At 41.9% G+C, this 16,693-nt stretch overlaps 2 protein-coding genes across 2 annotated transcripts; one reads left to right on the forward strand and one right to left on the reverse strand.

Annotated features, from left to right (window-relative positions):
* Positions 1-390: 390 nt before the first annotated feature.
* cog4 (component of oligomeric golgi complex 4) lies at positions 391-9,385 on the forward strand. The gene is made up of 19 exons (XM_053323122.1): positions 391-710; positions 2,200-2,282; positions 2,394-2,508; positions 2,608-2,782; positions 3,104-3,297; positions 4,195-4,300; positions 4,387-4,544; positions 4,628-4,686; positions 4,821-4,945; positions 5,049-5,167; positions 5,841-6,007; positions 6,121-6,286; positions 7,079-7,141; positions 7,227-7,328; positions 7,443-7,535; positions 7,619-7,702; positions 7,796-7,897; positions 8,213-8,341; positions 8,655-9,385. Exons 1-19 carry the CDS (start codon positions 573-575, stop codon positions 8,787-8,789), a joined length of 2,313 nt encoding a protein of 770 aa, XP_053179097.1. The 5' UTR covers positions 391-572; the 3' UTR covers positions 8,790-9,385.
* A 1,848-nt stretch (positions 9,386-11,233) lies between these two features.
* gnao1b (guanine nucleotide binding protein (G protein), alpha activating activity polypeptide O, b) lies at positions 11,234-16,277 on the reverse strand. The gene is made up of 8 exons (XM_053323195.1): positions 16,160-16,277; positions 15,951-15,993; positions 13,302-13,443; positions 12,863-13,023; positions 12,640-12,768; positions 12,385-12,514; positions 11,538-11,691; positions 11,234-11,421 (listed from the first exon to the last, which is right to left on the reverse strand). Exons 1-8 carry the CDS (start codon positions 16,275-16,277, stop codon positions 11,234-11,236), a joined length of 1,065 nt encoding a protein of 354 aa, XP_053179170.1.
* Between the last annotated feature and the right edge of the window lie 416 nt (positions 16,278-16,693).

Here is a 16,693-nt window from a genome sequence, read left to right on the forward strand (position 1 = left end):
GAAGTGACTCAGCAAACCAAAGAGGGTAGTATTTAAAAACAAGAGACCTTGTTGATTTGTGCTGCTCAAAGCAAAACCTAAGAAGGCTGCCATGTGAAATCCAATAGCAAGCATCATTTTTTGTCTTTTTGTAATTTGGGTGAGCCAACTCTTTAAAAACAAACTCACTTTTTCTACCTTCACTATGAATTGATTCTATTTCCTTTCAATGATAAATTAATAACTTACTGTAGCACTTTGTTTCACTATAAATGAAAAGTGCGGTACACGTTGAATTTTTGTATATAGTCAATGGTATTATTAAATATGATGCCATGATCGCAGAACGCATGCGCATGGAGTTGCACCCTGAGTTTAGCTCCTCAGGTTAGGTACTGACTCGGCAGCTTATGGGAGGTTGCATTATACAGGGTAGTGTTACGGCCGCGATTTGGTTTGTTACCGTCTATTTTAGCAGTAAAAGGTGGTGTGCCTGAGCCGACATTACCCTGTGAATAATATGTGCCTGACAGTCTAGTCCCAGGGACACAGCTGCCCTCTATTCTTCCTGAGTGTTTCTGTGGCGGAAGAAGATGGCTGACAGTAGCGGAGCCATCGCAGCGAAAAGATGCGATTCTGGCACCATGTCCTCAGTGAGTATGGACACCATCTCGGCCCTGACGGAGCTGGACGACCTGGAAAGAGTTTATCAGCAGCTCTGCACGGAGGAGGTTTGTATAAACCCATGAAACCACAGTTAACGTCAGTGTGTTTGACGTGTACACTTGCTGTCGTCATCAACGTGAACCGTATGTACGCTGTTGGTGTTTCGGTGTAACTGGTGACCGTGTCAACTGGTGACTTTACCCTAGGTGTCTTCCTTAAACCGTTTAATTGTATTTTAGTCCGTCTTAAATAGATACTCATCTGTGTTATGAAAGTTACATTGTGTTCAGAAAACTCATTCATCTCTCGTAACGTTACTAACGTATCTTGTAAATGTTAGAAAGTCACCAGTTAACACGGTCACAAGTTAAACCGAAACATCGGCTCAAAACACTACTGTCAACATCTAAGGCAAATGACTTCACTCTTATCAAATATTGGCTGGATGAGCATAAAAACAAACAAGCTAATGACTCTGCTTGACTAAAGAGCTTCTTTATCAGTAACTGAAGATGTCAGCTACATATTTATGTCAGCTGGTTTGCAATTAGTGGGTAAAACAGCTCCTCGTCCCACTATATAAACCTGACTGAGAGCTGCTATCATCACTCTAAAACTCTAAATATAAACCCTGCTTCTCCCTCAATTGTAGATACTAAGTTTCTTTCTTTATTAAATGGTGTGTTAATGTTATTGTATTGTGCTATGACCAAATGGAATAAATGTTATACTGGCTCCAGCTGTGATTTGTCAGGTACTGCGACTGATTGTGCATAGGCCTATAGGAGCCATGCTTTATGCCATTAAAGGATGAGTTTACAATGCTTCAAGTCAGTCCTAACAGTAGTCAATCGTCCATATCATCACTGAAACAGGTTGTACTTGCTGTAATCATTCCTCCTGCTCCTATTGACCATATGTAATGAGGGCCCTACAACCCTACAACCCTCATTTTGAGCACAAATATACTTAAAAGTTTATCTGAAGAAAATATGAGTTAACAACTGTTAGTCAAATAAATGGGTAATCAGGCACAGTTAGGGTCTCTTTTCACATTGTGTTTCTTCTTTTAGTCTTAATGCACTGTGGCTCCCTGTTCAGGTACATAGGAAGGATCATAACAAAGAGGCAATTTGACATTAAGAATACAATAACCTTTAAGGCATTGGATTAATTTGACTAATTTGGATGAGTAAAGCTTCATTTCTTATTCAGATAAACATTTAAATACACCTTTTGCTTTTAGGAGGTCAGTGGATTTAGTCCCCGATCACTTACATTATAAGTGCATTATGAAGGGATCTTCTAAAGGTCAGTATGAACAGGAGGAATGATTAGTGTAAGAAAAATGTGTCAATATTCATTTGGACATTTAACTAGTGTTTTAGGACAGACTTAAAAAAATGTCAACCTGCCCTTGAAGCACAACAACCAAAATGAAAAAATGATGATGATGTTCATAAATTGAATTTTATATATGTGTATATATATATATATAACCATATTAATTGCTGCTCATTACATTTTTTTTTGTTGTTGTTGTCGTTGATACAGAAAGAAGTGGAGGCTGAGCTGGACAGACTGGTGGGGCAAGAGGGGACCATTCACACAAAGATGCTGGCACTCCAGCGGATGGGGTACAGTTTGCAGCTTGTACTGATCAAAAGTACCTGCTGATGATCATGGAATTGAGCTTAAACCACCATAGTTCAAGATCTTTAAACAACTTTTGCCTCTGTGCTCTTTAGGCCCAACCTACAGCTGATTGGAGGAGATGCCAGTCAGCTGTCAGGCATGATCACATTTACCTGCAACCTGGCCGAAAACGTCAGCCGCAAAGTCAGACAGCTTGACCTGGCAAAGGTACATGCATACACAAACTCATGTCATCTACCCTAAACATCCATCCTGCACTATCAGGGATGCAATGGGGTCAACTAGCATTTGTCTTATTTTTCATAGACACGGCTGTATAACGTCATCCAGCGTGCCGATGACATCCTCGACCTGAAGTTCTGCACAGACGGCGTGCAGACAGCCTTGCGTAATGAAGATTATGAGCAGGCTGCTGCACACATCCATCGATACCTTTCTCTGGACCAGTCAGTTATTGAGCTGAGCAGGCAGGGAGAAGAAAGTATGAGGCCTTGAGTTCTCTGTCATAGCGCATGCCCTTTGTATCATTGTCATAGAATCATCATCATCATCATTGTTGTAGAATCATAGCAGTTCATAGAAAATGGGATTGGCCATGCAAATTTGTAAAGCAAGGTTGTTTGTTATACTCAATTCAACAATTGTGACTTCAAAGATCTTATGTTTTTAATGTTTTTTTTTACTTAACCGAACTGTACCTTACATACAACAGATACTGAATACAGTATTAGACAAGGCTTGCATGTGTTTGGTTATCACTAGACAGACACTGTAACACTGTCGATGCCTCATGTCTACACAGGCAGTGCCGTGGATGCCAGTCTGGTAATGCTGCAGGAGGCAGAGCAGAAATTGAAGGTCATCGTGGCTGAGAAGCTGGATGAAGCTGTAGCGGCAGTCGACTTGGCGCAGGTGGAGAGGTTCTTTAAGATCTTCCCTCTGCTGGGTCTCCACCAGCAGGGCCTCGCTCGCTTTGGACAGTATCTCTGCACTCAGGTCTGTAGTGAAATGCATGTGACATTTGTAAGTGTCAGGGCAAAAATAGTTCTTAGTTCTACAGGTTGGAAAGGATCAGAGAGTTGCCAGTATTAATTCCCCTACTGGTAAAGACTTGTAAAGTTGTTGAATTCTCTTGTGTTCTTCTCTTCTCTTCTGTTATTGCTAGAAAAAAAGGGACAATGTATGTCTTGTTTGTTTACTCTTTAGTCACTTTTGTCTTTTTGTCTACAATAATCACAGATATATTATTAAAGCGTTGGGCGGGACCTCACACCCTTGCGCACGTTGGGCCTTGGCGAAGTGGAAAGGTTTCTGTTAGAGGCATTTAGATGCCTTCAGACACTGCGATAAGTAGATATACATTACACACACACTCACACACACATTCACTCACACTCACACTCACTATTTCACTGACATTGCTTTCAAAGTCTAGATCAAACACAAATTACAAAAGCATGACCTACAAACATATCTACAGGTTTCACTGGAAATAAGTTCCTCTCCTGTTTGACTCATCAAAGTGTTGGAGGTTCATTTCAGTTGCTCAGTCTAAATGTTTACACAGACAGACAGAGAGAGAGTGTGAGTGTGTGCGTGTATGTGTGAGTGTGTTTGTGTGTGTGTATGTATGAGTGTGTGAGTGTGAGTGTGTTTGTGTGTGTGTGTATGTATGAGTGTGTGAGTGTGAGTGTGTGAGTGTGTTTGTGTGTCTCTGTGTGTGTAATGTATATCTACTTATTGCAGTGTCCAATAAATGCCCGGGTCTGAAGGCATCTAAATGCCCCTAACAGAAACCTTTCCACTTCGCCACGGCTTGCAGCTTTAATGTCTTACTGATTCTGATCGTACCGTATCGGTCATCTTTCTTTCTGTCTACAAATACTCACACAGCTTGCCTCCAAAGCTGAAGAGAACCTGCTCTTAGCTACAGGAGGAGACCTGGGTGAGAAGAGAGCACCACTAGTATTTGCTGACACTCTGACACTTTTACTAGAAGGTGAGATAACAGCACTGGTACACTGTTTGTGTGTTACATTTCTTTTGTTGCCTTGAATTGAATAACATGTCGGTGTGTGTTGACAGGCATCGCTCGTGTTGTTGAGACTCATCAGCCTATTGTGGAGACGTATTACGGTCCGGGCCATCTGTACACACTCATCACTCATCTGCAGCAGGAATGTGACCAACAGGCACAGAAAATAGTTGACAAGTTCATCCAACAGAGAGGATACCACAACAAGGTGTGTGTGTGGCATCTGAATTGCACGACACAGTTGTTTTTGCTGCATATCTGTACCCACTGTGACCTGAATTCCTCCTGCAGTTTCAGATTGTCCAGAACAGCATGATGAAGAGCGTGCCAGGGGAGAGGATGGAGCCCAGGTATTTGTTTTTATCTCTACAACATCATGCTGACCCCACCACGTTTGTCTCTGTCATTCTGTCATCTTTTTTTAACCTCTTTTTCTTTGGTTGTGTTTTTTTTTTTTTTTTTTTTCTTTTTTTTGCATGAACAGGGAACTGGACCCTGTTCTAGCAGAAGTCACCTTGATGAATGCAAGGGCAGAGCTCTACCTGCGCTTTTTACGTCGCCGCATGATGGCTGACTTTGAAGTTGGGGATGTGCAGAGCATCACACAGGGTAGTTCTATAAGAAACATATGATTTTGCATGCAAAGATATCTATCTGTTTGACAGTTGAAAATATGTGTTTGAAATACATTGTATTCTTTTGTAACACCCAGAGCATCAGCAGAATGTGGAGAAGCTACTGAAACATTGTATGCTGAGCAGGACGATGCAAGAACTGATTGGCTACTACGTTCCAATGGAAGAGTACTACATGAGGGAGTCTGTCAACAAGGTTAATCACTCAGTTTTATATATTAACCCAAGGTCCACTGTTTGGCTTTTCCAGGGTTTTCAAATGTATTTCATGTCGTCATCAATGAATGGAGTCTCCATCAAGATTGTTAATTTGTCATGTGGCTGAAGTTGGGAGTTTCGGTCATGTAATAACAGTTAGATGTGAATTAAAGCTCCTGAAAAAGCAGCTACAAACTACTGTTCCTAATAATTAGCCAAAGTATTTTTATAGTACTTTTGAGTACAGACTCAAAAGATTTATTAGATTCAGCTGTGGAAACAAGAATGGGCTCCAGTTTACTTATTATTATAAAGCATTTTATTTAGCTGTGTCAGTAGATTTTAGACATACTATTTATTCCAGTTTTAATTCATTAATAGTCAGTACTGAACAGTTTAGCACTGAAAAGTGAGGAGAAAAATAAATGTAATGCTGTTATGTTTTGTCACAGAGAATTAATGTGAGCGTACATGTTGTCCATGTAGATTTTACATTGATGTAATCTGACAAAAGTGGTTTGATAAATACCTCTTTTTATAATAAACAATGAATATTGAGTTTCTAAGAGCATATTTCAATATTATATAGATAACATGAAAATGTTGAGTTGAACTTTTAGGAAAGCTAAAATAATATTCTGTTTCCTATAATAATTCATTTCCCTCTTCAGGCTGTTACCATGGACACATATGAAAAGGGTCAGCTGACCTCAAGCATGGTGGACGACTGTTTCTACATTGTAAAGAAGTGTATCAGTCGAGCTTTATCCAGCTCCAGCATCGACTGCCTGTGTGCTATGATCAACCACGCTAACTCTGTGCTGGAGTCTGACTTCAGGTGCTCGCTCACTTTCCAGTTCACAATTGAAATACTCTTCAACTGCTCTTCATTCTTCATTTGTTTACATCTCTCTCGTGTGTGTGTCTCTTGTTCCTCTCCCCTCCTCTCAGGGAGGTGTTGTATAACAAGCTGCGGCAGGGCTTTCCCGCTACGACACTTCAGGACATTCAGCGTGGCGTCAGCAGTGCAGTCAGTCTGATGCAGAGCAGCTTACAGCAGGGCAAGTTCAATACCCTGGGCATTGAGAGCACTGAGAATGCCAAGGCTGCATTTCTGGTGAGATGGACACACACACAAATATGCCAGTCTTGCTCTGAGACACTGATACTTCGAAGCCTTGTTGCATGCAGGTGGCCAGACAATAACAAAAATAAAAACTTAACAAAAGCCTGAATTTTATGACATGTGTCTGCTTTTCATGTTGTACTGATGATGCAACAATGATAGAAGGTTCATGGTGATGTTTACTCTATTATTGTTGACAGGATACAGTAAAAAAAACACAAAATATAGAGTAACTTGAACGTTATTCAGTTATTGAGGTTCTACTCATACACGCCCACAAGGGCATCTACCTTCTGACAAAACAGCCTTTTTACCTTTTCCTTTTTGTTCACCAATAGAAGAAACATCTGTTCTGTCTTAGGATCTCATTGTGTAAATGTTGGAACTCAGTGTGTAGTCTTAAAGTCTTAAATTGCGTAATATCGTCTAGTCTTTGGGCTCCAGAGAGAAGCCCAGCTTCAGTATTCAGGTTTTTCTTTTGGGGTTGTTCAAAGCATGCAGCAGTAATTTAAGTGAGGAATCAAATGGCTGAATCTCATCTAATTTAACACAGCTAAGCAGGGCTTTAATTTTTAAAATGGCTCTCAGCTGAAGGAAGCACTACTTCAAAAACCTTTTAACTCGTTTGTCAAAAGTTAAATTGGACTTGGAGGTTCATGAATACCAGTTTGACCACAGAAGCCAGTTTTCTGCAGTTTATACTTGTAGAAAAAGAACGACAGAATATAAACTGTACTAGCTGTACAAATCCTGCATTAACAGCTATCTTCATTTCTTTTTCAGGTGACACTGAATAATGGTGAAGTGTGCAGTGAGAATATCACAACTCTAAAGCGGAACCTGGAAGTGAGTTTCATGTCTGCACTCTTCCTCTCTTCTATTCATCACATAATTCATAGTTTACCTCACTTGCTTTTTATCTCCACTGCAGAACGACTGCTCAAAGTTGTTCAGTCAGGGATCTGAAGCCAAGATTGAAAGCTGTCTGTCCGACCTCATCAACACATCCACCAAGTTCAAGGATCTCTTACAGGTTGGACACCCTAACACCTTATTAGAGCTTCTCAGCTGTGAGTTGTGTAGATATTAACTTACAATGGGAAACAAGTCTGTGTAAGTGGTAAAAGTTATGTACTCTGTTTCACAGGAGGGCTTGACTGAGTTAAACACAACAGCCATAAAGCCTCAGATCAAACCCTGGATCAGCTGCTTCCTGTCCATCTCACACAACATAGAAGAGGTAATGGCTCACAGACTCATGTGCACAATCAGAGGTAAAACAATTATAAAACATGTTGATTTAACTTCTGTTGGTGCTCACAGGAGGAGTTCAATGATTATGAAGCGAATGACCCCTGGGTGCAGCAGCTCATCGTTAACTTGGAGCAGCTCATGGGGGAGTTCAAGGTACCTGCTCCATTGAAACTACGACTTTTTATTAACTCATTATACATGATCCTCCTTCCTGGTTTTTTAAAAACTTCTGTGTCTCCCCACCAGACCGCCCTGTCTCCTGTCATCTATGATACCCTGACCAGCCTGATGACCAGCTTGATATCTATTGAGATGGAGAAGACGGTCCTCAAGTGCTCGTTCAGCAGGGTGAGGGGCCGGGCTCGGCCACAAGGTGGCAGCGAGCATCCTGTGCATCACATCACATCACATCACTGACACACGTGATGAAAAAGCCTCAAGCAATGATTTATTGATGAGTCTAGAAAGGCCTGTAGGAGAGGGTGCTTCCTTTTGGTACGATAGCATCTTCCCATTTTGAGCAGTGCGTTTACTGATTGAAAGAACAGGAAACCTCTAAACAAATGGCACCATTTTGTGCAGTATGTAGAAGAAAATCTTACAGTGTACAAAATGTGTTCTCTGTTTTTAATGTGTTGTATCATGCTGATCATTTTGTTGTAGCTGGGAGGGCTGCAGTTCGATAAAGAGCTTCGGTCTCTTGTGGCGTACCTTACCACAGTGACCACCTGGACCATTAGGGATAAGTTTGCACGCCTCACACAAATGGCCACGATTCTCAACCTGGAGCGGGTAATTTAAACTCTTGCACATACACTTCCACACAAAACACATCTGTATAAAAGCTAATTGTATGTGTTTTTACTCATAATATTTATGGCAGTTTACACAAGTGTTGGAAAACAACATTTACTCAGCTTACAGAATATTTCTATTTCATGCTTCTTTATTAAATATGATGCATTAATGTAAAATAATCTACCCAACAGCATACTTAAATGTATAATAGTGTAACACTCACAGAGACATTTTTCAGTGCATTATTGCTCCTTTATAAATGCTTTTCTTCCACCATTGGTTCACACAGAATGTTTGTGTCCTGCAGGTAACTGAGATCTTAGATTACTGGGGTCCAAACTCTGGCCCTCTGACGTGGCGGCTGACTCCAGCGGAGGTGCGTCAGGTTCTGGCCCTGCGTGTCGACTTCAGAAGTGAAGATATCAAGAGGCTGCGACTGTAATTTATAAGTGATTGCACTGCAGTACCCACCTTGTAATGCATTTCACTAAATGTCTCTGCATAATCCAGGTGTCTGTAAACAGGTGTGGGCAGGCAAATGGCTGGTTGCTCATTGGGTGGCAAATGCTCACTGTTGCTCTTTCAGGAGATTTCAGTCGGGTTTCAGACTCTGCCGTCTGCTCCACACCCAGAGATCCTGCATGGGGCTGATGTCAGTCTGTATTAGAGTTACAGCTGAGCTTTTAGGGGCAGGGTTTGAGGCTACGTGTCGGGTATGGGGAATTATTTGAATGAATGATTTGTAAAAAAAAAATGACAATATTCTTAAATATCTAATTAAAAAGTGTAAGTCTGTAATTGTATTACTCTGGGGGTTCCAACCTTTTAACCTGTAACTGTGTCTGTGAAATGAGGACACACTGGGACTGAGGAGCAGAGCTCTGTGGTTGTCAGTGAAACAGAGCAGTAGTGAACATCATACCCATTAAACTGACAGAAGCAGGTCAGACAGCTGATCCAGCCTAGTCATTCAATATATGAATAGCTCCTTGTCTGTGATGATGGAACACTTTTAACCTAATAAATTGAGAGCCGCTGTGCAACCCTTCTGATCCCTGTCATCCGCCACATTTCATGAAGTGCTGCCCTATTGCCATGCAAGACCTGTTCCCAATCTTTTATACACTGTACACATTCCTGACACTAAATACACCAGGCAATGAAGCATTAAAAGTGGTCCATTCTCATAATGTTCAGCCTAATTTCCTGGTCTAACCTTAATTCTCTGTACAGATTAAAGCAGGTCAGTGTGTGTTTAAACTTTTACTGAGGGAACAGAGCTGCACTCACACAGTCAACCCTTTCACCTCTCAGCGTAATCAGACTCAGACCATGAACACAGGAGTAGTTAGGAAAAGTGTGGCTTTAATGTAAACACAACATTCGATTGGCTCAGCACAAACATTCCACATGAGAGCAACCAATAAACTACCGAATAGGATGGGGTGCAGCACAAAAACATTCACAGTAAAAAAAAGTCTGGTATAATCATAATATATATATACAGTACGGTGCTTTTAAGGTGAAAATGGAAATAGGATATAGGGACTGATATGTGATAGGTAAGAGTATACAGGAATAGGACGATAAATTTCTGGGTGCACAGGTGAAAATGGAGAGCTGTACTTTTTCTCTGTGAAAAGAGAAATGTGACAGACGAGAGGGGGCGGGGGATAATGGTTCCCTGTTTACCCACCAGGGGAGAGGCGGGTTTAAAAAACCCGACTCCCCAGACAGAGGCTGCCTCAAATGATATTGTTCTCCTCGTGCAGTCTTCTATTTCTAAACAGATTCACATCGAAGGGTAAAGCACCACACAGAGAACAAGATGTCATTGGAGGGCTGCTTTCTACCCTCTGAACTGTAGACAGGTATCGGTGTATACCCCAGTTTTTTATGACAGGAAATAAATATGTGGCACGGGATTTCAGGAGGTAGGAGGAGGCATGTAGGGCATGAGGCCTAAATAAATAAATCATTCGATGATAATAAAGTGTTATATCTTTTACTTAAATAATATCAGTTGATAATATGAACATGAACTATGATTTCTGATCCTAATCCCCTATCTGTCGTTCTCAGATGGTTGGCACCGATATGACTTCTTTTTTTTCTTCTTTTTTCTTTTTTTTTTGAGATATCATTGGCTGATAGGCATTTCCTCACGCTACAGGAAGCCAATGGCAATGGGCAGCCACTCTAAACAGAAGAATCCTCTCTTTCATTATGTTTTAAAGTCAAAGAGAAAACAAGTGGAACAGACCTGCAGGCTACTCAGTCATGTGTGAGTCTGAAGGAGAGGGGAGCTTTGTCCCTTCTGAAAGTTAAAATAGCCTCCTTCTTCCCAACCATGACCCTCAGCCACGAGTACAGCACCTCCCCAACATCATCATCTCCACCTTCATACACACAGCAGCGCTTCAAACGGAGCATCAGAGGCTATATTCAGTGTATAAATGCCTCAAGACTAGCACATAAAAGAATGTCACATAAAGAATGAGACTATAATCCATGTTGTGGTGAAAATGACAATTCACACTCCTCACGTTGCGTTTCTTGGGCTGAGTTTTTCTAAACAAGGCGCCAGCTGAATAAACCCTGGTGCTGCCACTTCTGACCATTCCAGTTGTTGACAAAGTCCCCAACAAATTATGAAACATTCAGCTCAAAAAACACATTTTCATATGACAAAACTGGGGTTGTGTACTGAAATCATAGTAAGAGGAAGGGAACAAATCATGACAATAATTCAGTGTGGTGTCTGACGGCAGCTCTTTGGGTCCAATTGGACGTGTAGAATTACATATTTATGTGTTTAAGTATCATCAAAATTATCATTATTAACACCTCATACTCTCCATGACAACCTCTGTGCTTGGCCAGGCCTCAGTATAAGCCACACCCTCTAAGGTTGTTTGCAATAATGATGTCAGTGACGGCATCAAACACTACCTGGATGTTTCCTGTGTCTGTGGCACAGGTCAGGTGACAGTAGATCTCCTTATTGGGAGAACGGTTCTTACTCTCAAACTGAACCTGAATATATGCCGTAGCATCGTCGTAAGTATTAGCACCTGGAGACAAATGGAGGAAACAGAGAGAAAAAGAGACAAAGAGCATGAGAGACTTCACATGAATTGCTTTTCTCATTAAAGCAACTCCATTTAAAAATAAAAGGCGAGCTACTGACCTGTGTATTCTGGAAAACAGATTGTCAGCGGTGACTTCTTGATCTTCTCACCGAACAGATCCTTCTTGTTGAGGAAGAGGATGATGGAGGTGTCGATGAAGAACTTGTTGTTACAGATGGAGTCAAAGAGCATGAGCGACTCATGCATGCGGTTCTGCAGAAGGGATGAATAAAACAATGAGGTTAGTGTTACAGTGAAGAGAAACAGAGAGCATGGACTAAAATAACTAAAACATATTGCAGTACATCATGCCAATTTAACTAATACACCCCATTTAATGCTGTATTGATGTTTTACTGTCTTATAATATTGAATCGAAGTAGATTTTGTGGCTTTTTTAAAGTTTAAAACAGATTTCTACAAAGTGACTAAAAATATAAAATACAGCATATATATCACAGCCAGTTTCATTCAAAATCATAAATTACACTACAGTTTGATTGATATCTTAATGTATAACTGATCAGTATCAAAGTGATGGGATACAGCAGATTTAAAGGGTCTATTTGTCACTTTGTCCTCTCTGCTGCTTTTTATGAGGTTTCTGCCTTTTCTTCTTGTAAAAGCTTTTTCTTTTTTTGAATGGAAGCTCAAAGGATAAATAATAATAATTGTAAAAGCCTCTAGGACAAACTTGTGATTCTGGCTGGGCTAGATTAATGTCATTGATCCAACTTGACTTGAGCAGATAAAAAAAAAAACTTAAAATTGTGTTTTTATAATGAGTAAGCACACAGATTATCAGCTATCTTTCTTAAAATATCTGCTTTTATAAAAACACATCGATCGATCACCATGAGTGGCGCACCAGAGGGATTCAGTCTGTATTCAATGAGTCACACTTACAGTTGTTTCATCTTCGTGGAGCACCTGGTCATAACCGCTTAGAGCAACGCAGAAGATAATGGCTGTCACATCTTCAAAGCAGTGGATCCACTTCTTCCTCTCTGACCTTTGACCTCCCACATCAAATAGCCTGGGAAAAAAATTCAACGAGTCAATTTAGATACAGAGCCACAGTCCCTGAACCTAATCTTAAACAAAATGCCAGCTACAAAGGCCAAGTCATGTAGTCATGAGTTACAACTCGGTGCACGCTACCTGAAATGGAGGTTTTTGAAGGTGAAGTGGGTTTCGACGATACCGGTGGTCTTCACTCGAGTTCTCAGGATGTCCTGCTCTGTGGGCTGGTAGTCTGCCGCCCCGATCCTGTCTAGACTGTCCAGGTAGCTGAAGACAACAGGGAGTAAGATCAAACAGGTGCACACATATATATACTTCTCACAGGTAGTTTTTCTCATTCTGTTCTTTCACTCTAACTCACTATTGGGCAGAGTCGTTGAGCTGGTATTCCCGGGCACGGCTGAAGCACTCCTGAAGCCCAGCGTCAGTCCATACACGCTTCATAGCAGTGAGAAGCTCTGCAGAGTACGGCTCTGTGTCCTCCATACGAGTGACCACATCGCACACCAGCTTAGCATCCGCCTGTGAACAAGATGTTTCCCAACATCAAGGGAAAAGGGAAAAAATGATCTTTGCTGCAGTTGTATTGTAGGATTTGTATTTAATACTGTAAGATACACAGTGCAGTTCCAGCTATAAGGATGCTGAATTTTTTATTTTTACTTATTTTTTTCTATCTTACAATCAGCTCTACTTTGGCACTATGACATTTTATCCTAAATGCTAAGGATGTATAAATAAAGAGAATTTCTTCGTAGTTTTTGTGTGAACATTTCAGCTGGAGGGTGAAAGTGACTCACTTTTCTATCCTTGTCTCCGAACTCGATGCCCAGGGAGTCCATGGCTCGGAGAATGGCTGCCAAACTCTGGATGGTGTTGCTGTAGACCACAGGCTTATACTGCTTCACATCATCCCCAGAAAAGCCATCTTCATGGATAATCCTGCATGCGCACACAGACATTAGCACACACGCGCAAGAGTGGACTAAACAGAAAAAAGTCACATATAACCATATGTTCCTGCAGACCTAAACAATCGTCTTTTAACATTCGAGGATAAAGGTCCACATGTTCTGGCCGATAAAGAGCTTTCTGTATGTGTGTATATGCATGGTGATTTCACATCCAACATATACATCTTACTGTCTCTCCTCCTCTCTTCCAACCATCTCCCACTAAAAGACATCTTTAAGTGTGTCAGTAGTGTATAATGGGACAGAAATTGATCACACTGTCAGTCTGTGATCTGTAATTGGACAGTAATGTGATATTTAAGCCATTTATAATTTATGATGGCCAATAGAGTGGAATCAATCAATGTACTGATCAATCACACCAACACAGGACTCTACTGTTACATTTTAAACTGAAATCCAGATTTAAACTGTCTTTAATATTTAAACGTCTGCAGCTCCTCTTCACCTCCTTTATGATCCATGATCGATTAGTTTAAGAGGGAAAATAAATAAGGGATAATGGTTTTTACCTATGTTAAGATGTTTTATAGTGGAGGTTGCTACAAATAAAGACCATTTCTGCTAATCTATAATTTTATGAAGTAAAATGTTAAAACTTCAAGGGAAAAGAGGAGAGATACTAGTTTAAACAACAAAGGCTATGAAATGATTGCGACTCCTGTTTAGATGTACCAATATCTCAGTGGAAAACAACCTCTGCTGAGTGTCTCCCTGGAGAAAAACCCTGAAACAGGAGGTGTTTTTAAATATTTTGTGCAGGCAGTGAATGTGCACATGTATGTAATTATAGATGAGAAGTGAAAAAGCCTCACAAGCCAGAGAGAGAGAGAGAGTTTAAATTATATATTATATTATATATTATGTTCATTAATGATTAATCTGGTGATTATTTTCTCTATTAATCATTATGTCTATAAGAAATTAGTCAAAAATGCTAGTCACAGTTCTCCAGAGCCAAAGGTGATATCTTCAAATTGCCTGTTACATCAAATCAACAGTCCGAATTACTGTCACACAAGAAAACCAGTGAATATTCACATTTAATAAAGCTGAAACCAGTGCATTTTAGGACTGTTGCTTTAAAAAAAATTACTTAAATTGTTAACGGATTATGAAAATAGTTTGACTAATCCCTTCAGCTCTGTACAGAATGTGCAACTGAGGAAAACTTACCTGACCAATCACAGAAAAGTGTAAAAATAGATTTCTCTGACATTTCTGCAGCTGCAACTGACTAGCATGGTTAGTACACCACCCATCACTGAGGCTGCTTGTTGTTTAATTCATATAACACACATCCCATGAGCCTCTCTGCGTGTTTATATCCTTTTAACTATGACACTCTGCTATTATGAGACACATTATCAGAATATTTTGAGGTTTTGAAAGCGTTGCTTGCGCCTTTTTTAGACTCTCTCACTCAAGCTGCAAGTGAGACGACAGGTGTAGTCTCACCTCATTAATATAGAGACTGAATATCCCCCATTAACTGTGGACAAATCACAGCAGAGCATGCTAAAAATTCCCCCTCCAAACTTTATGACCAACAGTATGTAGTAAAAACCCATCCATATGCTGCTTGCTCAGGCTAAAACAAACCATGAAAAGTATTTGTAAACACTATTTGGCCCTGTGTCTTGAGTTCAGGGCAGAGCAGTGACTTATGGACCACAAGAGACCAGTGGGGGGGGTAATGAGGTGAAGGGAAGAAGAAGAGGAAGAGGGGAGGGAGAGAGGGAGGGAGGTTTGCAGTCAGTGCATTGCAGGCCGGGATGCGCTGAGCAGGATGGAGGCAGGCACAACTGCTACCCACAAACATTGGAGGGGAGATGTTTCACAGGACAAAATATACAATGGAGCGAGCCTGAAACATCTAGAAACTTAACTAAGAGGTTTAGAAAAAACAACAACAGAGTTTTAAAACATCAAAGAGTGATTTAGCTTAGACGGGGGGAAGGTTTAGATGCGGTTTTAGAAGCCATATTTCTGCGTAAATCCGCTTTATAGGCAAAGTACTCCCGGCGATATCGGGCACTTAAAGCCATTAAGATTAAAAGCAGAGGTATTCACTAATGGAGCTGTAGTGACCTCACTGTAATTCACACACACACACACACACACACACACACACACACATACACACGCACGCACACACACACACACACACACACACACAGGAACAACACCCACACGCTCCCTGTAGTCAAGCGGAAAAAAAACCCTCGTTAACTACATTTCAGCACCCAGGCGGGGTGAACAGCACCCTGGGACACACCGGTGCGGCCTCCTCCGCAGCCTTCACTGTCGGTCTGCAGGAGGTGCTCGAGTCACCGGCACTCCTACGGGGCTATACGGGCCTCTCGGAAACATGGCGGCTCAAACCTGCCTGAGCACAGATAGAAGGGGAGGAGGTGCAAATCTCGGGCCTTTCACTCTGGCTGTGACGGAGAGGGTTTAAAAAGAGGCACTTACTTCATCTGTTTGACGATGGTGCTCTTGCCGGACTCCCCGCCGCCTGAAAAGAACGGAGGGTAGAGTGAGAGCCGGCAGGGAAATCAGCACCATGGAGAGTACATCCGCCCCATGCAAACCCCGGCGGGGTTGTATGGGGCGGAGGTACTCTCCATGGTGCTGATTTCCCTCCCGGCAGCTCGCCCCGCGGCTGGAGAAGCTCCTCTTACCGAGCAGGAGCAGTTTGACGTCCTTGGCGGCGACCATCCCGTCCTCCTTCAGGTTTTTCTCGATGGCCTTGCTCCGGTCCAGAGCTGCGCGCTCCTCGGCGCTCAGTGTACATCCCATGTTTCCAGGCGAATGAGCAATCCCGTCGTCTCTCCGGTCCGCCCTGTCCCTCACCGACCGACTCTCAATCAGTGCGTTGTCTCGCGCTCTCTCGCTCGCTCGCTCGCGCTCTTCCTCCCCGCGCTGTCCGCTACAGCATTAGGCCCGGATTGAGGGCAAAACAGAGCCGGGAACCGTCTTTTCTCCGTGACTCCCGAGTGCTGTCTCTCTCTAGCTCCGTGCCCTCTCTCAGAGGGGGCTGTAGCGAGTGGGGGGGAGGGGGGGGTGGGGTCGATGTGCTCGAGCCTGCGGGGTTGGGGTTGTTGTTAGGTGGGGAGGAGGAGGAAGGGGAGGGGGTCTCTCTCTCTTTCTCTCTCTCTTTTTCTCTCTCTCTCTCTTTCTCTCTCTCTCTCTCTCTCTCTCTCTCTCTCTCTCTC

This window comes from Scomber japonicus, chromosome 1 (assembly GCF_027409825.1).
Source record: "Scomber japonicus isolate fScoJap1 chromosome 1, fScoJap1.pri, whole genome shotgun sequence".
Classification (NCBI taxonomy): Eukaryota; Metazoa; Chordata; class Actinopteri; order Scombriformes; family Scombridae; genus Scomber; species Scomber japonicus.